The 21,665-nt window shown below is 42.7% G+C and overlaps 1 protein-coding gene across 1 annotated transcript in view; it reads left to right on the top strand.

Moving 5' to 3' along the window:
- Nucleotides 1-1,475: 1,475 nt before the first annotated feature.
- GNL2 (G protein nucleolar 2) overlaps nt 1,476-21,665 on the top strand; it is a 28,217-nt gene continuing 8,027 nt past the window's right edge. Inside the window, exons 1-8 of the mRNA XM_059919264.1 lie at nt 1,476-1,685; nt 3,386-3,470; nt 4,442-4,536; nt 6,697-6,836; nt 9,433-9,617; nt 12,860-12,926; nt 14,052-14,210; nt 15,436-15,549. Coding sequence (XP_059775247.1) covers nt 1,622-1,685; nt 3,386-3,470; nt 4,442-4,536; nt 6,697-6,836; nt 9,433-9,617; nt 12,860-12,926; nt 14,052-14,210; nt 15,436-15,549 — 909 coding nt within the window. The 5' untranslated portion in view covers nt 1,476-1,621. The remainder of the gene's footprint in view (nt 1,686-3,385; nt 3,471-4,441; nt 4,537-6,696; nt 6,837-9,432; nt 9,618-12,859; nt 12,927-14,051; nt 14,211-15,435; nt 15,550-21,665) is intronic.

Genomic DNA, 21,665 nt, shown 5'->3' with positions numbered 1-21,665 from the left:
ACCAGAGCCCTCCCCCTTTCTCCAGCATGTGAGGACACAGTGAGAAGACAGCTGTCTACAAACCAGGAAGAGAATTCTCACTAGGAAGCCAACCATATGGGCACCCTGACCATGGACTTCCCAGCCTCCAGAATTGTGAGAAATCAGTGTTTGTGGTTTAAGCCACTCAGTCTATGGTATTTTCTACAGCAGCCCCAGGTAAGACACCATCTATTCATTCCTTCATTCAGTGAATATTTATTTACTCCTTACTATGTTTAGTAGTAAGGACTTAGCCCTTACTAAGTGCTTTTTGAAGTCTTGAAGACACAGTGGTGAACAAACTTTCAAGGTCCCTGCTCTCAAGAAGCTTACATTCTAGTTTTGGGGGAAGCAGCTGATAAACTTGTAAATAACATAATTTCAGCTAGTAATAAATGCCATGAAGTAAATAAAACAGAATACTGTAACAGAGTAACTGCCAAAGAATGGGAGATTGTGATTTAGACAGATTAGACAGGAAAGACTTCCCCCAGGAGGAAGGGTTGCTGGGTAAAATACAGGATGCCCAATCAAATTTGAATTTCACATAAACAATGAATTTTTTTTAGTATAAATATGTCCCAAATATTACATGGGACATATAATATTTATACTAAAACTTATTCCATTGTTTATCTGAAATTCAAATATAACTGGGCATCCTGGTTTTTTTGTTTGTTTGTTTGGCCGCACAGCACAGCATGTGGGATCTTAGTTCCCCGACCGGGGATCGAACTCTGGGACCCTGCAGTGGAAGCACGGATTCTTAAACACTGGACCGCCAGGGAAGTCCCATGGGCATCCTGTGTTTTTTATCTGCTAAATTTTGCAGCCCTACCTGTAGATGACATTTGAGCTGAGAACTGAATGACCAGAAGGAACTAGCTATGCAAGGTTTAGGGAAATGATGATTCAGGCAGAAGGAATATCCAGTGTAAATATCAGAATAACCAGAGAGTGGAAGGTACAAATGAGGTCAAATAAATAGGCAGGGACCAGATCATTGAAAATTCTGTAGGGATAGCAAGGAGTTTCAGCTTCTCTGCCTCTCTCTCTCTCTCTCTCTCCTTTAAGGCTGAGAGTGATGATACGCTGTTGGAGTTTTCAGAAGGGTGACCAGATCTCATTGGTATTTGGCTGCTGTGTAGTCGGCCACTTTTGGAAGGGCTTAGAGGACAAATTCAGAAGATAATTGAACTTAATCTTCTGTCTTTGGCCTGGGAAGAGGCATCTACATTTGTGGGTGGACCCAACTAGGAGTTCTAGGCCGGGCGTCCAGGGTAACTGGGCGGTTGCTACGGAGGGCAGCTTGGTGGTTGCTAGGGAGGAGAGGGGCGGGGCTCGACGCAGGGCGACGTCTAAGAGGCCGGGGCGGGGGCGGAGCCTGGAGTGCGGCGGAGCCTGGAGTGCGGCGGCGCGCGCCTCGCGTTCGCAGGAAGTCGCGCAGGGGAAGGAAGGGATGCGAGCGGAAGTGACGTAGTCTCATGCACGCGGTCCAGCGTGGTTCGGGCGGGTTGTTTCAGCCCGGCTTGGGAAGTTACGAGATCTTTTACCCCACGTAGGCCGGACCCAACGCTCCGGTCCCCGTCCCGTCGGCAAGATGGTGAAGCCCAAGTACAAAGGACGGAGCACCATCAACCCCTCTAAAGCCAGCACAAATCCCGGTACGGGCGGCGGGGCTCGCGGAGGGTGGGGCTTGGAGGAAGCTTGGAGGGAGAGACACCGGGTGGCCTTGCTTGGAGTGACCTCAAGCAGAGTGGCCTTTGGGGATGAGAAGGGAGAAGATGATTACTTGTTCATAGGCCCTGAGGAGGGCTTAGTCTTGGTCGCCTGTCAAGACTAGATGCCAGGCACCAGGTCTAAAGCCGGGAAAGTGAACACTCAGGCCTGGCAGCCTTGGGGCATCTCCAATTGTGAGGTGCAGAGACTGGGAAGCTCTGAGTTGGAAGGGACACTTAAATTTGACCTCTTCTTGGGTCCCTGTGTGTGTCAGGTGTTGAAGCCCCTCCCCCCAAATAGTTCAGTCTTGTATGAGTCCAGCTCTCCAGCTCAAGGAATTACTAGAAGTACTATAAATTAGATAAAGTCAGACTAAAAGTGATGTAGGCTGACCCAGCTGGCCCTTTACACTTGGCCACACTTGCCTACCACCTTAGCTTTGACCATTTAAATGGGAAAGGGCTAGTAGATTTGGCTCTTGGAGTCATCCCATCCGGTAAAGTGCATAGAAAATGCTACAGATAAGTATGATCGTTTCATACTTACAAAAAAAAAACTTTCATACTTCAAAAACAAAAGATGTTTTTGAAGATGTGTATGAGTTTTGTTGAGGTTCCACCACAGAATGAACAAGATAGCCTTTGGGGGAGTCCCTTCCATTTGGGTTTAGTTAATAAAACATATTAAAATATGGCCTAAAGTTTTTGATTTTAATTAATGTTGAATGTTTTACCTGGACCGCTGATAAATTATTCAGTTTGTGTAGACTGGGATCTGACAGTGTTAGACCTGAAGAGGCCCTTAGAGATCATGATGTTATAGGTGAAGAGACTGAGCCAAAATAGGAGAAGTAGCTTGTCACAGCTGGCACACGTAGTGAGCAGTAGAGCCACCAGTCCTGTGATTTCTGCCTGTTTTCTATTGCATGACTTCAAGACAGATGACTTAAAGGCATCCCCAAATGAGAAGCTAAGCCGGTATTACTATGCTAATTTGTCCTTCTCTTTCTCTCTGAGATGTAAGGCAAGAATTACTACCTATTTTGCTGTTGGTAAAACTAAGATCAAACTTTAGGAAATTAAGAAACTGGTACGTTAGGAACACTTATGTGCCAGAATCGTAGTCTTCGTGATGCTTTGCCTGTAGCAGGCACTCAGTATTTGTTAAACTGAGACCCAGAGGTAGGTGTCTTAGTGGTTAAGAGCACAGATGGTGATCTGATGCTTTTGTTCAAATTCTGGCTCTTGTACAAAAAATCTTTGTACAAGATGCTTGCCTACTGTGCCGCAGTGTCTTAACCTGCAGAATGGGAATAATGCATCCCTCTTGGTAGGATTGTTGTATGGATTACATGAGATGATGCCTGTAATGTGGATAGCACAGTGCCATAATTAGTGCTCAGAAATATTACCTACTATCATTTTCAAACACAGTCCTACGGAGGGTTCCAGATTAGGTCAACTTTGTCATACCATGTAGCTTCCAGGAATGATTTTGTTGGAGCAACACGTGGAGAAAGTGGAGATTTTGCGGTGAGGTGGCAGCTTGCCTGCTTTGAGTGAACTAGTTGGTGTGTTTGAAGCAATGGCTATACTTAGACTTGTTGGCTATCAAACAGTGTGCATTCCACTTCTGTGTTTCCTAGATCGAGTTCAGGGAGCAGGAGGCCAAAACATGAGGGACCGGGCCACAATCCGACGCCTGAATATGTACAGGCAGAAGGAGCGCAGGTGAGCGTGGGCGCTGGTGTCCTCTCCTCTTCCCTTCCTGCCCTTGACTTGTAGCTGACACCTGTTAAGCCTTTGATATTCCCACCCCCACTTTCCCCAGATAGGAGTAGTGTATTTTCAAATACCGTTTTATATGATAAACTGAATTTTGGGTTAAAGACATGCGTAGTAGGGGTTGAAATAGTGATTGTGTCACTGTACTCTACAACAGCCTTGTTCCTCACAGCCTCGGCCTCCACAAATGGCATGTTAAATCTCAAGGTACATATCTGTCAGATAGAAATCTGCTTTTCTTTAACAAAGCACGTAGGATGGTGTCATGAAAGCGGCCAGAAAACTTGTTTTTTTAATGACAAACTTTAGATCACAACATTGTGGCACTTGGAAACTCATCACAACTCAGTTCTGCTGAGGCAGCCTCTACCACAGGGGCTTGCTGAGTGTGGCATTTTGCGACCTGGTCTTATTCAATTTGTTTGGTCTTATTCAATTTGTTTGGTAATTGGATTCTAAAAGATGTGTCTAAAACACAAATGTCAATGAACTTAATCTGCCTTAGTCACCTACTCTGCAGTTTGTTTTAGAATTTCGAGTTCCAGCATAAATCACCCTCTACTTAAAATTCATTTAAACCAGCCTTCAAATAATTATCCAAAAAAGACTCAAGTATGCGGTTTTCTTTTTTAAAGCAAACAAACAGTAAACAGATTTTTAAACACGGTCATTAGTTGTTATTCATCGAGCAAAAATCATTACGTGCTCTGTTGCGAAAGGTTAAGTGGCTTTGGGGCAATCTGTTTTGAATGTAAAAGTACTTTTTGTTTACCAAAATCTGTATTTCATGATCACTTAAAACTGGAAGGAGAAAAAAAAAAAAGAGGTCCTTTTGATGGAAAGCGTATTCTGTAAACCCAGCTTTGCTGTAGCCTTTCTTCTGTTGTCAACCCAAATCTGTTATTTCCTCAATTCAGGAACAGCCGTGGTAAAGTGATTAAGCCTCTGCAGTATCAGTCAACGGTGGCTTCTGGCACAGTGGCGAGAGTGGAGCCGAACATTAAGTGGTTTGGTGAGTGTTGTCCTCTGCTACTTTTACCCTAGAAAATGTGTGCTGTATGGAAAAGGGTAGAATGTTCAGGTATCTAAAAGGCAGGTATCTGGGGGCTTCCCTGGTGGTGCAGTGGCTAAGAATCCGCTTGCCAATGCAGGGGACACGGGTTCGATTCCTGGTCCGGGAAGACCCCACATGCCGCAGAGCAACTAAGCTCGTGTGCCACAACTACTGAAGCCCTCGTGCCACAACTACTGAAGCCCGCATGCCTTAGAGCCTGTGCTCCGCAACAAGAGAAGCCACCGCAATGAGAAGCTGGCACACTGTAGTGAAGAGTAGCCCCCGCTCTCTGCAACTAGAGGAAGCCCGCGCGCAGCAACAAAGACCCAATGCAGCCAAAAATAAATAAATAAATTAAAAAATAATAATAATAAAAGGCAGGTATCTGGGGTGAGGGGAACTGCCAAGGACAGTATGAGAAAGGGATGAGATAAGAAGTCCCCACCGTGGGAAAAGTGCAGAGAAAAGACGTGGCGGTGCCTTCCGTAAATGACTTCTTTTTGAAAAGAGCCCATCATTGTTCACCGTGAGTGAACCTCTTAGACAGATGAGATCATCCTTAATGACTAGCATTCATTAGAACGCTCCTCTCCTAATTTCCAGTCACCTGGAGAGGTGACTTTGAGAGGTGCCTTGCAGGTGTGTTTGTGCCTTTAGCCTAAAGTTCCTCTGAAACACTTTTTCTTAGTGGGGTTGTATTTGGACTGAGTGACAATGAAAGGATCTCTCTTTGGTCCTTCCCAGGAATGAATAGCGTATCTCCAGAGGCCTTGGGGAAGCAGGATTTCTTCCTTTGGAAACTCCACCTTCATCTCTGTCGGGGCTTTTCAGCCTTTCCCTCAGCCACTGCCAGCTGTGTGGGCACATCAGATGGTCAGACCGCATTCTTTGCCTGCTGTTTGGCCTCTGTTCTGGGGGGCAGATGGCAACTACCTTTGCACATCTTTTACGTCTCTTGGTGGGATTGGTACCCCCTAGGAAACTGCAGCACAGAAAAGTGTCTGAGAGAACTCCTTCAAGAGGCCTTTAGCATGGTGGCAAGGTCCGGTGACACTAGATCCAGACCTCCTGGGTTTGAGGCCTAGGTCTGCCATTTCTGGGACCATGGTCAGGTTCTTAAGATTGCTCATCAGTTTCTCCATCTGTAAAATGAAGATAAAAACAGCACCTATTTCGTAGGACTGTTGTGGTAATTAAATGCATAAATACTCTTATGTAAAGTGCCTAGAATAGTGTCCGGCAAGTAGTACAATAGAAGCTTTAACCGCTGTCATCGTCACCATCCCCGCCAGCGTGGTCGTCTTCACCTTGAGTTTGGCATTTGTGCTGCAATGCGCTGTTCAGTGAATACAATCTCTCACTTCCAAGGTGTTCTCCAAGCAGTGTTATATAGTTTCATTTTGTTCCCTTGGAGGGCTTTGTTGATTAATAGTGCCTTCAAACCCTTATAACCCTAAAAACCAATGCTATGACTCTTAGGTGCTGTGCTTTGGGATTCTCTGAGTATGCTAACTGATCAGCTGTGATTGGCTCCAAATTTCTTTGCCAGATCTAGCAGGAAGTAGGACATTTGTCAAATCTCAGTTCCATTCAGTGATGTTTATTTTTCAGTTTCATCCAGTCAGGAAATTGGACTTGGAAAACTATTGAAACCCTTTGTGTGTCTGGGTTGGTGGATTAGTTCTTAGTGTATGAGTGCAGGAGAGGCAGTTTCTTTGTTTTTTGGTTTCTGGTTTTTTCCTTCTTTTAAGTTTGAAAATGGCTACGTGGGATGTATGTGTCAGGTGTTTGGGTGAGTGAGGGCAATTTAAAATCTTACCTTTATAGCACAGGGAGATCAGCTTGGTGTTTTGTGACCACCTAGAGGGGTGGGAGGGAGGGAGACGCAAGAGGGAAGAGATATGGGAACATATGTATATGTATAACTGATTCACTTTGTTATAAAGCAGAAACTAACACACCAATGTAAAGCAATTATACTCCAATAAAGGTGTTAAAAAAATAAAAAAATAAAAATAAAAATAAATAAAATCTTACCTTTCACCGTGTCCCTGGGAAGATGGAGGCGGAAGTTGTAAGGAGCTATTTATTAAACAGCAACATTCTTTTGTAAAACAGGAAATACACGTGTGATTAAGCAGTCATCGCTACAAAAATTTCAAGAGGAAATGGACATAGTCTTGAAGGATCCGTACAAAGTTGTCATGAAGCAAAGCAAGTTACCCATGTCTCTTCTCCATGATCGAATCCGGCCTCATGTAAGATGGAGGATGTCCCCGGCAAACCACACAGATCCCTCTCTACCGTACTTTCCTCTTGTTTTTCCATAGAGAATAGTGCCTGAAGCAGTACTGATAAGCTTTCTGAGACGTCCCCTTTCACCTTTGTTAGGGGTCTCACCTTTAGCATGAACCGAATTCTGTCGGAGAAGTTCAGTGGCAATAGTGGACCAAAGCACAGGCTTGGGAGTCAGGCCTGAATTTTAATCTTTGCTCTGTCCCTTACCTGCAGCCTTAGTTAGGGTTCTCTGCGAGCTTTCACTTCCCCGACTGGTAAGTCAAGGTGACCCCCTCCTCGGGTGACTGGATGCAGATGAAACATCCATTAAGGCTCTTGGCACATGGCGAGCACTTAGGCCACCACTTACTTAGACCTAAAGAGATCGTGGCTATTATCAATACTGCTTTTAAATGTTTTTGGTAAGCAAACTTGTTTAAGTGGTAGTTCCATCAAACTTTGGGGAAGCATAGAATTAGGATTGGGTTGGTGGGAGGGAGACTTTCAGCTTCTGGGAGCTCCTTAGAGAGTCTTTTCAGCTGAAGGAAAGGGTGCCAGTCAGATTGGTTGTTAATCATTGAAGTTAGAAGTGCAGTAAAGACTGAATCTGGCTTGAGTGGAATTAGTTTCACACGGAACCAAAGAAATGGCCTAATGCCTGCCTGCACATTTTTACTTGCTTTGAATAGTAACTCCCAAAAATGTACATAAGTACAGCACAGAGCTTCAGTTCCAGCATGAGGAGGGGAAGAAAACACTGACATGCATACATGGATTAAACAGTTCAAAGAAAAGTGTTTACTTGCAGAACAAAGTAAAACCCAAGGCCTGGTTATTGCCTCAGGTTTTGTCAATTATGCTTTGTTTTATGACAGACTAGAAGAATGGCACCTATTAGTGGAGTGACTGTTTTCTTTCAGGGAAACACGTGAGTGTAATTCATGAACCACAGACAAGTTGCTCATTTCCTTTGTTCTCTCTGTCCTCCCTAAAGCCATCTTTTAACAAACTATTGAATCCTGTTTATGAGAAGAACAGAGAAGTTCTATTATGGATTTATTGCTTTGTTGCCCATGGCAGTTGTTCAGTGCTTCTAAAATTCAGTGCTTAAATGTCTGATACATAGAATGAAGGGCCCACAGCTGCAGCAGTTTGTATTTTGGTGCAGACGGGTACTCAGAGTAACTGATGAGTTTTCTGCTCTGTCCTTGAAGAAACTTTACCTGTTTTATTTTTAGTGCAATATCTACTACTCGTTATGAAATCTGATTCTGAGATTTGCTGCACGGTGGAGTCAAATCAGATACGCTTTTAACTTTTACACGTTCACCTGTATGTGCATTACAATTACTATGTTTCTGTAGCAGTACTACAGTGGAAATACTTTAACTTATATTGTCTCTGTATTTTAGTGTATAGACATACTACTACCTTGTACTTACTAAGGTACAGGTTTATAGACACAGATCCAGGTATAGTGTACGTTATAGGTTGAGAGATTTTCAAGGATAATTTTGATCATAATTTTCCCAGTGACATTAGAACCTAGTTCTAATGTAAAACGCGACTGTTCTGTTCGGGGATGTTCCCTTGTTGGAGCGTAGTGAGTAAAACTAAACTGAGAGATGGGTTAGAGACTCTGATAATAGCTTAAGGATCTTTAGGAGTTGAAGAGGTGTCTGTCAAGTTCAGAAGCCACTGGGTTGTTCTCTCTTCCGCGTTTTGTAGCTGGTGCTTACAGAGGAGCCTGTACTGGGGGGCAGAGGGTGTTTGTTTTTTTTGAGGATATTATTCTCTGCCGGCTGTTAACATACTGTTACGTGATAGATCCTAACTCAGAGTCTGACTTTCATCCTGATTCAAAAATTCCTCTGCCCGTAACTCCTTTACAGGCACGTCAAGTTCTAGTTAGGATCAGGTTCCTTTTATCACATCTAAACTCTTATTTTGGACTTTTGCTAGATGTTTTTCATCTGAAGACTTCGCATGTGCATTTAATAAAAACGTTACCTAAATTAGGGAAAATGTTATCTGAAACTAAAATGCATCTTACAAAACAAAGCAATTCCTTTTAGCCATGAAAGAAATTAACTTCCAAGAAAAAGTTGGCATTTACAGTTGGTTTAAAAAAAAAACACAAATTTGAGCATGATCGTCCTTGACAAAAATCTGTGAATTTGGCGAATTTTATGCACTTGTTTGAAAGCTAAAAAAAAAACAAAGGTCAGAAAAAAGTTAATTTTCAGCGTTGTAGCCGTAATTACATTTGACTAAAGTTTATGATAAATGAAATAAAGCAGAGTTTTTGGCAAGTCTTACACACAACTATTCATATTTGCTTTGACTATTTGTATTTTGTATTTCTCCAGGAAAGCTTTCAGAAGAGGGGAACAAGTGCGTTTGCTATTTAAATAAGGATTTCTGTTTTGAAGTCAGGCTGCATTCGTGTTGTAGGTTTTGGTATGGGTTGAGCTTTGCAAAAATGAAAGCAGAAAGCCTTTCCCAGATAGGTTTTGAACTTTTTGCTTTTTCTCAGTGCTTTGCTTAGTGTTACCTATAATTCTCCTTTCTCTTTAGAACTCAAAGGTGCACATCCTTGATACTGAAAGCTTTGAAACTACATTTGGCCCTAAAGCACAGAGGAAGCGACCAAATTTATTTGCAGGTGATATGCAGTCACTTATAGAAAATGCAGAAATGTCCACTGAGAGCTATGACCAGGGGAAGGATCGTGACTTGGTAGCTGAAGATACTGGTGTGAGGTACAGTTTTAAAGTTCATGCACATCTCCTCATTTGCTCTTCTGCAATAGACATCTTCTTTACAGTTATTTACCTGCCAGAAGCTCGGTGATTTATCTCATAGATGGAGATCTTCCCTTAGACTAGAAAAATTAGTGAAACTGGTTGGGGCCAGACTGAAGATAATTTAAGGTGGCTTGTTTACTATTGGTCTCTTAATTCCCCCCCAAATAAAAATAAATAACACTTTCTTCATAATAATAACAGTATATTCTATCATAGACAAATTTTTAAAATATAGTTAAATTGGAAATACAACAAAAAGAAAATAAGCACTCATAATTCCACTACTTATGTTAAGCATTGTTAATATTTTGGTGAATATCAGGGTTTACTCTGGACCACTGGGGGTGGGGGGAGCTCATTGATATCCTTTGAGGTTTCTGTGACCCTCTGAAGAGAATATGGAAAATTTATGTACATGCATAAAAGAAGTGAGTTTTGTTGTTTTTAGAGAAGGGGAGGAGAAGAAGGATCCATAACTTTGATCATACTTTCATAGGGGTTCATACCCAAAAGGTCAAGGGTCAGTTAAGGATATATATGTATATATATACATTATTCTGGACGTTTTTATTTATAAGTACAGTACTTTAAGACTGTATTTTAACTTGCTTTTATTTTAATGCATTTTTCTAAATTATTAAGAATATATTTCCATGTCAGTCCTTAGTCAACAGCAATATAATGTTTCATGTCAGAGTAGGTTTTTGTTGTGGCCAGTCCCATGGTTAGACATTTATGCTGTTCAAAGTTTTCCCCTATGGTAAACAACTCTAGGGTAAAACATCAATGTGACTAATTCTTTCTCATCCTTAATTGTTCCCCAAGGATAAATTCTAAGGGGAAATGACGTCGAAGAATATGCAGTTTTTTGATAGGCGGCTGCCTTATTACCCTCCAGAAAGGGTTTACCAGTTTTGTTCTCCTGGTTCTCCCTCATGTGTTCCTGAGGTGCCCTAGCGGAGAGGTGCTGTCCCCTGCCTGCAATGCCACTACCTTGGTGCTGTCCTCAGTCCATCGCTAGCCCTGGGCCTCCTAGAGGTCAAGTCAAGCCGCTCGAGGCCAAGCAAAAAGAGGCAGCGAGTTCATTTATTCTTAGAACTATTTGGACTTTGTATGCGTCTGCTGATTTGAGTTTTTTCCACCTCCAAAGGGTACAGTCGGCAGTGGGGGAGAAACAAAACTATTTTTGTTCCAGGGACATTGGGTAAATGTCTTTGAGGCTAATAAATAAGCAGATTCTCAACCTTAATCAGGAAAGTTTCACTCTTCATGGGAGCTGTGGAGTGTGGATTATGATTCAGATTCCTTTTCATAATTCTCTGTGACAGACTGCCTAATTATGGTTGCTTTTGTTTTTTTAATTAAATTTATTGTGGTAAAATATACATAACAAAATTTACCATTTTAATCTTTTTTAAAAATTATTTATTTATTTTTGGCTGTGTTGGGTCTTCTTTGCTGCGTGCAGGCTTTCTTTGGTTGTGGCGACCAGGGGCTACTCTTCATTGCGGTGCTTGAGCTTCTCATTGCAGTGGCTTCTCTTGTTGCAGAGCACGGGCTCTAGGTGTGTGGGTTTCAGTAGTTGTGGCACACGGGCTCAGTAGTTGTGGCTTGCAGGCTCTAGAGCACAGGCTCAGTCATTGTGGCTCACGGGCTTAGTTGCTCTGTGGCATGTGGGATCTTCCTGGACCAGGACTGGAACCCGTGTCCCCTGCATTGGCAGGCGGATTGTTAACCACTGCGCCACCAGGGAAGTCCCATTTTAATCATTTTTAAGCATCCAATTTAGTGGCATTAAGTACATTCACATGGCTATGCAACCATTACCACTATCCACTGCTAGAATTTTTTCACATCATTCCAAACTGAAACTCTGTACCCATCCAGCACTGATTCCCCATTCCCCCCTCTCCTCAGCCCCTGGCAACCACCATTCTGTTCTCTGTCTCTTATGAGTTTAACTTCTCTCTTAAATAGTACTTCATGTAAGTGCACTTGTACGGTATTTGTCCTTTTGTATCTGGCTTATTTCATTAGCATAAGGTCTTCAAGGTCATCCATGTTGTATCGTGTATCAGTACTTTATTTGTTTGTATTGCTGAACAGTATTCCGTTATGTATACGCGACATTTATTTTTATTCATCTGTCGATGGGCATTTGGATATAGTCATTTTTTAAATTAAGTCTAATTTTGGTCCGTCTACAGCTAGTTGTTTTTTTTTTGTTTTGTTTTAATTTTTATTGGAGTATAGTTGCTTTACAATGTTGTATTAGTTTCTGCTGTACAACAAAGTGAATCAGTTATACATATACATATATCTACTCTTTTAGATTTCCATCCCGTTTAGGTCACCACAGAGCGTTGAGTAGAGTTCCCTGTGCTGTACAGTAGGTTCTCATTAGTTATCTGTTTTATACATAGTAGTGTATATATGTCAATCGCAATCTCCCAGTTCATCCTACCCCCCCTTCCCCCGTTGGTAACCATAGGTTTGTTTTCTACATCTGTGACTCTATTTCCGCTTTGCAAATAAGTTCGTCTGTACCATTTTTCTAGAGTCCACATATAAACGATATTATACGATATTTGTCTTTCTCTTTCTGACTTACTTCAGTCTGTATGACAATCTCTAGGTCCATCCATGTCTCTGCAAATGGCACTATTTCATTCCTTTTTATGGCTGAGTGATATTCCATTCTATATGTGTACCACATCTTCTTTATCCATTCCTCTGTCGATGAACGTTTAGGTTGCTTCCGCGTCCTGGCTATTGTAAATAGAGCTGCAGTGAACATCGGGGTGCATGCTTCCTTTCGAATTATGGTTTTCTCTGGATATATGCCTAGGAGTGGGATTGCTGGGTCATATGGTAGCTCTATTTTTAGTTTTTTAAGGGACCTCCATACTGTTCTCCATAGTGGCTGTACCAATCTACATTCCCACCAACGGTGTAGGAGGCTTCTCTTTTCTCCACACCCTCTCCAGCATTTATTGTTTATAGATTTTTTAATGATGGCCATTCTGACCAGAGTGAGGTGATACCTCATTGTAGTTTTGATTTGCATTTCTCTAATAATTAGTGATGTTGATACTAGTTTTGATACCGCTTTCCCTTGGCACATGGTTTTTTCCCTGAAACATCCTTGTAATCTTTATAGTGCTTCATTTGCTCACTTTGGGTCTTTTCTTATTTAGAAATGAAGCCCAAGAAGAGATATATAAAAAGGGACAGTCTAAAAGAATATGGGGTGAACTCTACAAGGTAAGACTTTAAATTCTATCTCACTGAATGGTTCCTTTGGCTTTCATGATCTTATATGAGAAAACTGACTTGGATCTATTGAAGCTCTGTCAATACAAATTCCACCTCCAGGATGGATATGGCCGTGCACATACTACCATTGTTCTAGATAACTGCATTTTTTTATTACTCATATAATAGTAACAACCACATTGCATAGATTCACATATTCTCTGTTAATATTTCTTTGGATTACCTGCTAAATGATATTCTTGTTGAGATTCATTATACATGGTTAGAGCTGCATGAGAATTTCTGAGTTACTTAGTCCAGCCCTCTCATTTTACAGATGAGAATTCAAGTCTAGAAAGCTTGAATACCTTCCCCAGCTTACCCAGGTAGTTAGTGCAAGAGGCTTTGTGTCTCCTGAGTCCTGGTCTAGTTCTCTTCAGCCGGCTGAGTTTTAGGTCCACACTCAAATAATATTCTCGGTAACGAAGACTTTCAAGCATAGTCACATAATCAAATAGTAACTTGATAGGAAACTAGTACCATGAAAGCAAACAAACTTTTTTAGTTTTTTTGTAAAATACTCAAAACCTATAACATGGAAACTTAGAGGTCTAAGAAGTAAATGAGGGACTACCCTGGTGGTGCAGTGGATAGGACTCTGCACTCCCAGTGCAGGGGGCCTGGGTTCAATCCCTGGTCAGGAAACTAGAGCCCACATGCATGCAGCAGCTAAGAGTTTGCATGCCACAACTAAGGAGCCTGCTGCAGCTAAGGAGCCCTCGAGCCGCAGCTAAGACCCAGTGCAACCAAATAAATAAATAAAATATTTTTTTAAAAAAGAAGAAGTAAATGGTTCTACTCACTAATGCATAGCAGTCGTGAAATAGACCGGTTTCATCCAAGCTAGTTCTATTTGGAATTCAACAAGTTTCAGATACCCACAGGATGAAAACAATTTTTCGAGTACTGATCCCTGGGCTTTGAGATTAGCTACCACCTGCTCTCCTCATAAGACTGTTGAGAGGTTATCTCTATTGTTGCTTTATTTTTCCCAGGTTCCCTTAAATGTCTTCTCTCTTTCATTTTGCCCTTGTACTCCTGTAGCAAGTCACTTTTGCCTCTTTGAATTTGCAGGTGATAGATTCATCAGATGTTGTAGTTCAAGTTCTTGATGCTAGAGATCCAATGGGTACCCGTTCCCCTCACATTGAGACTTACTTGAAAAAGGAGAAACCCTGGAAACACCTCATTTTTGTTCTTAACAAATGTGACCTTGTTCCAACCTGGGCAACGGTAAGTACAGTTGCTAATGCAAAACAGATGACCAAGGCCACACGGCTTGTGCAGGCTCTGAGTTACCCATGAATAAGTCAGTGTCGTGGTCTCTAGGATTTGGGGCAGCAGTTAAGGTGTTGCACTATTGAGGGTGTAGTCATTCAAGTGTTCTCATCGAAAACAAAACTAAAATGGGCTTCATTGATGATGGGCAGTTACCTTTTTTTTAAATTTTTTTAATTTATTCATTTATTTCTGGCTGCGTTGGGTCTTCGTTGCTGTGCGCAGGCTTTCTCTAGTTGTGGTGAGCAGGGGCTGCTCTTCATTGTCGTGCGCATGCTTCTCATCACGGTGGCTTCTCTTGTCGCAGAGCATGGGCTCTAGGCGCGCGGGCTCCAGTAGTTGTGGCATGTGGGCTCAGTAGTTGTGGCTCGCAGGCTCAGTAGTTGTGGTGCATGGGCTTAGTGGCTCCGCGGCATGTGGGATCTTCCCGGACCAGGGCTCAAACCCATGTCCCCTGCATTGGCAGGCGGATTCTTACCCACTGCACCACCAGGGAAGTCCTGGGCAGTTACCTTTGACCCTTGGTGGTTGGCAGTGGGACAGCTGCAGTGCCCATAGGATGAACGGTGTGCGCCCTTCAGAAGGGGCGGCTGCCGAGGCCCCAGGTCTGTTTCACATTATGTTAACATTAGTTGCATTTAGTAGCAATGAAAGCATTTTTGGAATATTGTTTTGTGTTTATAAGACAAAAGACAGGCTTCCCTGGTGGCGCAGTGGTCAAGAATCTGCCTGCCGATGTAGGGGACACAGGTTCAAGCCCTGGTCTGGGAAGATCCCACGTGCCGCGGAGCAGCTACGCCCGTGTGCCACAACTACTGAGCCTGCATGCCACAACTACTGGAGCCCATGGGCCTAGAGCCCGTGCTCTGTGACAAGAGAAGCCACCGTGATGAGAAGGCTGCGCACCGCAACGAAGAGTAGCCCCCGCTCACCACAAGTAGAGAAAGCCCCTGCGCAGCAACAAAGACCCAATGCAGCCAAAAATAAATAAATTAAAAAAAAAAAAAAGACAAAGCGTCAACAGTCATACTTGAAAAAAATATTTCAAAGAATTACAGCTAACATTTTCCTTAGACAACTGTGTATTTGAAGTACCATCCTGTTATTCAAGCTCTGGTTCTTCCTATGTTGTAAATAAACAGCTCACAGTTTACCAACTTCTTTTCTTTTCTCCCTTTAGAAACGATGGGTTGCCATCCTCTCCCAAGATTACCCGACACTTGCTTTCCACGCAAGTCTTACTAACCCCTTTGGCAAAGGAGCATTTATTCAGCTTCTGCGGCAGTTTGGAAAGGTATTGCGGCCTGACCTGTCCCCCCTGCAGTTGGACAGCTGTGGGTTTGTGTGAGAATTTCTCTTCCCAGGGTGTGTCAGAGTTACCAGCCTCACCTTCCACATCTTCTCGGTAGTGAGGACAGTGTGTTCTGGAGATGTGAACACTCACAGAGCCTCAGGATTACAAGGGATTCTGAAATACTCTCTAGCTCAGCCTGTACCCCCATCCCTGACAAACGTCGCTTCCCTTTCTGCCGTGTCCCTGGCACCGGATGGTCCACCCTCTGCTCGGTGATGACGACGGGCCCCCTCCCCACACTGTGTCCCCACTCTGGGCTCCCGGGCTGTGCATTTCTCTTCCCTCTGCCTGGGAGGCACCCTGCCGAACTCCAGCCTCGGATCCCTGGTCAGGTGCTGGTTCCTCAGGGAGGCCCTGAAAGCACACGTTCTCGAAGCTTCATGTTCTGTACCTGCAACTTTGTATTTGTGTGTTCATTTAATCTTACCTGGCTTCTAACAAAGGACACCTGTCCTCTGTCCCACCCTTCCCCACTTCCCAGAAGGAGCTCGTCCAACTCGTAGCTGTTACTTCTGGTATTTTTTCCATATTTTTTATATATGCTTATGAATCTGTTTCTTCATCTCACACCCCCCTCAGTTTTACGTATTTGTTAAGTTCCTACTATGGAAAATGAGGGTTAGATTTCTTAGCCCCGTCCTCCCTCTCCACTCCCTCTGTCCTTGTACGACATTTGGCTAAACTGTTACTCATTTAGTGTTTAGGTTATTGTGACTGAAGTGTCAGTCCTTGCTGATCCACGGTGCTATGACTGTACTTCCTTTCTAATAGGACCCTCTGTTTTATCTGGTGTTAATTAGCTCCGTTTTATTTGTCACCGACATATCACCAAATCCTCTGGTAGCGCGGGATCTTTCGGAGAGTCTGGCGCCTCCCTTGCAGGTGCAGCGGCTGCTCCCCGGGCTGCTGCTGGGTCTTCCTGGGGTCTCCTGTGCCCGTCATCCGAATGCGGGATTCCCGTGGCTGTTCCCTGTGTTCTCCTTGTTCACTGGATCCCTTTTCTTTCTTGGTTTACTCCTTCCTTTTTTGTTTTTGTGTTTGTTTTTTTTAAATTTACGTATTTATTTATTTTTGGCTGTGTTGGGTCTTCGTTGCTGTGCTTTCTCTAGTTGTGGCGAGCTGGGGCTACTCTTCGTTGCAGTGCGCGGGCTTCTCATTGCGGTGGTTTCTCTTGTTGTGGAGCACGGGCTCTAGGCCCATGGGCTTCAGTAGTTGTGGCACGCAGGCTCAGTGGTTGTGGCTCTCGGGCTCTAGAGCACAGGCTCAGTAGTTGTGGCGCACGGGCTTAGTTGCTCCGCGGCATGTGGGATCTTCCCCGACCAGGGCTCAAACCTGTGTCCCTGCATTGGCAGGCGGATTCTTAACCACTGCGCCACCAGGGAAGTCCTGCTCCTTCCTTTTGATGGAACATGTTTTCCAAAAGCCTTCTGAAAAGGAGTGCTTAGAAGGAACATTTTTTGAGACCTTGCATTCTGTAAATTTCTTCATACTACCCTCACACCATTTCTTCTTAGAATGTTGAAGACACCACATTGCATTGTTTTCTGGCTTCCGATGTTGCCATTGAGAAATCTGAGACCGTTCTGACTCCTAATCCTTTGTGGCTGAGATCTTTTTTGAAAAAAATTCCTGTTTTACAATGTCCCAACGATGTGCTTTAAGGTGGGTCTTTTATTGTTCAGTGAGCTAGGCATGGATGGGACTTTTAGTCTGTTATTTGTCCTATACTGTTTTTTGGAAACCACCCCACGCCATGCCCCCCATTCATCTCTGTTCTTGTTCAGGAATTTGGTTTTATCTCCTGGTTTAATTCTTGAATTTTCATTCTTTTTTTTCTGGCCTCGCCTCGCGGCTTGTGGGATCTTAGTTTCCTTACCAGGGATGGAACCCGTGCCCCCTGCAGTGGAAGCGCAGAGTCCTAACCAGTGGACTGCCAGGGAAGTCCCAATTCTTGAATTTTCTTATCTTTTCTTTGTTTCAGTACATTTATGACATTTTACCCTATTTTCTGGGAAGTTTCCTTGACTTGATCATTTAGCTGTTCTATCGCAAGATTTATTTTGCCTCTCACTTTTTTTTTTTTTTTTTTTTTTTGTTTGTTTTCTTTGTTTCTATTTCATTTATTTCTGCTCTGATCTTTATGATTTCTTTCCTTCTGCTAACTTTGGGTTTTGTTTGTTCTTCTTTCTCTAGTTTCTTTAAGTGTAAGGTTAGATTGTTTACTTGAGCTTTTTCTTGTTTCTTTAGGTAGGCTTGTATAGCTATAAACTTCCCTCTTAGAACTGCTTTTGCTGCATCCCATAGGTTTTGGGTCGTTGTGTTTTCATTGTCATTTGTCTCTAGGTATTTTTTGATTTCCTCTTTGATTTCTTCAGTGATCTCTTGGTTATTTAGTAACGTATTGTTTAGCCTCCATGTGTTTGTCCTTTTTACGTTTTTTTCCCTGTAATTCATTTCTAATCTCATAGCGTTGTGGTCAGAAAAGATGCTTGATATGATTTCAATTTTCTTAAATTTACTGAGGCTTGATTTGTGACCCAAGATGTGATCTATCTTGGAGAATGTTCCGTGCGCACTTGAGAAGAACGTGTAATCTGCTGTTTTTGGATGGAATGTCCGATATATATCAATTAAATCTATCTGGTCTATTGTGTCATTTAAAGCTTCTGTTTCCTTATTTATTTTCATTTTGGATGATCTGTCCATTGGTGTAAGTGAGGTGTTAAAGTCCCCCACTATTATTGTGTTACTGTCGATTTCCTCTTTTATAGCTGTTAGCAGTTGCCTTATGTATTGAGGTGCTCCTATGTTGGGTGCATATATATTTATAATTGTTATATCTTCTTCTTGGATTGATCCCTGGATCATTATGTAGTGTCCTTCCTTGTCTCTTGTAACATTCTTTATTTTAAAGTCTATTTTATCTGATATGAGTATAGCTACTCCAGCTTTCTTTTGATTTCCATTTGCATGGAATATCTTTTTCCATCCCCTCACTTTCAGTCTGTATGTGTCCCTAGGTCTAAAGTGGGTCTCTTGTAGACAGCATATATATGGGTCTTGTTTTTGTATCCATTCAGCCAGTCTATGTCTTTTGGTTGGGGCATTTAATCCATTCACGTTTAAGGTAATAATCGATATGTATGTTCCTATGACCATTTTCTTAATTGTTTTGGGTTTGTTTTTGTAGGTCCTTTTCTTCTCTTGTGTTTCCCACTTAGAGAAGTTCCTTTAGCATTTGTTGTAGAGCTGGTTTGGTGGTGCTGAATTCTCTTAGCTTTTGCTTGTCTGTAAAGCTTTTGATTTCTCCATCAAATCTAAATGAGATCCTTGCCGGGTAGAGTAATCTTGGTTGTAGGTTCTTCCCTTTCATCACTTTAAGTATATCCTGCCACTCCCTTCTGGCTTGCAGAGTTTCTGCTGAGAAATCAGCTGTTAACCTTATGGGAGTTCCCTTGTATGTTATTTGTCGTTTTTCCCTTGCTGCTTTCAATAATTTTTCTTTGTCTTTAATTTTTGCCACTTTGATTACTATGTGTCTCGGCGTGTTTCTCCTTGGGTTTATCCTGTATGGGACTCTCTGCGCTTCCTGGACCTGGGTGGCTATTTCCTTTCCCATGTTAGGGAAGTTTTCGACTATAATCTCTTCAAATATTTTCTCTGGTCCTTTCTCTCTCTCTTCTCCTTCTGGGACCCCTATAATGCGAATGTTGTTGCGTTTAATGTTGTCCCAGAGGTCTCTTAGGCTGTCTTCATTTCTTTTCATTCTTTTTTCTTTATTCTGTTCTGCAGCAGTGAATTCCATCATTCTGTCTTCCAGGTCACTTATCCGTTCTTCTGCCTCAGTTATTCTGCTATTGATTCCTTCTAGTGTAGTTTTCATTTCAGTTATTGTATTGGTCATCTCTGTTTGTTTGTTCTTTAATTCTTCTAGGTCTTTGTTAATCATTTCTTGCATCTTCTCAATCTTTGCCTCCATTCTTATTCCGAGGTCCTGGATCATCTTCACTATCATTATTCTGAATTCTTTTTCTGGAAGGTTGCCTATCTCCACTTCATTTAGTTGTTTTTCTGGGGTTTTATCTTGTTCCTTCATCTGGGACATAGCCCTCTGCCTTTTCATCTTCTCTATCTTTCTGTAACTGTGGTTTTTGGTCCACAGGCTGCAGGATTATAGTTTTTCTTGCTTCTGTTGTCTGCCCTCTGGTGGTTGAGGCTATCTAAGAGGCTTGATGGGAGGCTCTGGTGGTGGGTAGAGCTGACTGTTGCTGTGGCGGTCAGAGCTCAGTCTTGCCTCTCACTTTTAATTTGTAATTTCTGAAAGCTCTTGTTTATGAATTGCCCTGCTCCCTTTTATAGCCTGTTCTTGTTTCACGGATGCACTGGCTTCTCTGTCTCTGAGAACAATGATAGTGGTATTTGGAAATTTTCCTCTACGTTTTCCTACATTGACACTGTTTCCTCCAAGTTGCTGTTTTTCTGTCTTTTCTACTAGAGTCACACTTCAGATGTCTGGTTATTCTTGGTTCTCCACTCATTTAAGAGTGAGCCACCAAAAAAAGGCTAAATAGACTTTATGCAGGGGGTGGGCTTGTTGAATGAGAGATTTCACTGTAGGTGACTGGGCAGAAACCCAGTATTTTGTTGGGGGACACTCTAGATGTCAGTGTCTGTAGGGTGGGTTTTTTGTTTGTTTTTTGTTTTGGCCGCACTGCACGGCATGTGGGATCTTAGTTCCCCAACCAGGGATCGAGCCCGTGTACCCTGCAGTGGAAGCGTGGTGTCCCAACCACTGGACCGCCAGGGAAGTCCCGTCTGTAGGTCTTTACTCCTGGGCCTGTGAGTTTCCCTAGAAAGGAGTCTTCCTGTCTCCAGCTTGGGCGTATATAGACCTGGCTGCCAGGGTTCTGGGAACTCAGTGGGAGTAGGAGCCTGGGGTTGTACTATTCAATATTTAGACTTTCAACTAATCACTCTGGGAACACTTGCTTTCAATTACTGTTATCTCTAAATCTAGAGTCCCTTTCAGGTCTGAAAATTAAAGATATTTTCAGACATGCAGGGTTTCAAAAGAGTCATTATCTCTCCTAAGGCTCTGGGGTAGAGAAGTTGGGCACCCATGCCAGGCGAGGGAGGGGAAGGAGAGGTGTGACTATTTCTACAGACGGTCCACTGGTCAGTCTTCTGGATTTCAGTCCCACCCTTAGAGGGGTCTGTACTGCTGATTCCCAAGGTCTTTCGTGATTCATTGGCAGTATATTTGCTGCATTTTTAGTTTTTCTACCTTTGTAGCCATGTAGCTTTCATATTTTGTAGTGGGCCAAGTTAGATACTACTTTTTAACTGCTGGTCTTCTGTTAACATCACACATTAGTTTGTTCTGTCTCATCTCCAGCGCATGCTTTGGTTTTATATGTTTGGCTCTATGGGTGTGTGTGTGTTAATTCCCACGGCTGTGGTTCCGGTGGAGTTCGTGGAGGGAGTGAGGTGGGCAGGGGTGTGCAGTCCACCGTCTCTAGTCAGAAGTCCCCACCCGTTTGTAGACTCTTCCTGAGCTCTGCCTCTTTGAGACTTTCACCCAGTGATCTAGCTTTTGAAGCTGCCTTTCTTTTCTTTTGTTGTTTAGTTTTAGCAGTGAAAATGCAAAATATGTTGTGCAGAGAAGAGGAGGGATGGGTCTTGGGATTGCCGGTTGCTGCATCTGCTGAGGTTCTCTTCCCTGAAGACATTTTATCAGTGGATGGTGTTCTTCTAAACTGATGACTAACAAGCTATTTCTTCCTTTGTTTCTCAACCTACATACTTTTAACCTTAAAACATTCAAGAATAATTGCACATGAGTGACCGAGGAGCTAGCTGACTCACCTCTGATTTATTAATGAGTATGTGTATGCAGCCCACGCAGACTGTGCAGGTGGGGTGTGTCTGGGTTTTAAATCAAGTCGTAGCAATAGTTTTGTACTGTATTCTTTATGGTAGCAAAGTAACACAACCTGTTTGTCCCATGGGATGTTCACTCTGCGTGTATGTGGTGTGTATTCTTTTTTTTTGCACAG

The sequence above is a fragment of the Balaenoptera ricei genome, chromosome 1 (assembly GCF_028023285.1).
Source record: "Balaenoptera ricei isolate mBalRic1 chromosome 1, mBalRic1.hap2, whole genome shotgun sequence".
NCBI classification, from domain to species: domain Eukaryota; kingdom Metazoa; phylum Chordata; class Mammalia; order Artiodactyla; family Balaenopteridae; genus Balaenoptera; species Balaenoptera ricei.
This window is presented reverse-complemented; position numbering and strand designations above follow the sequence as displayed.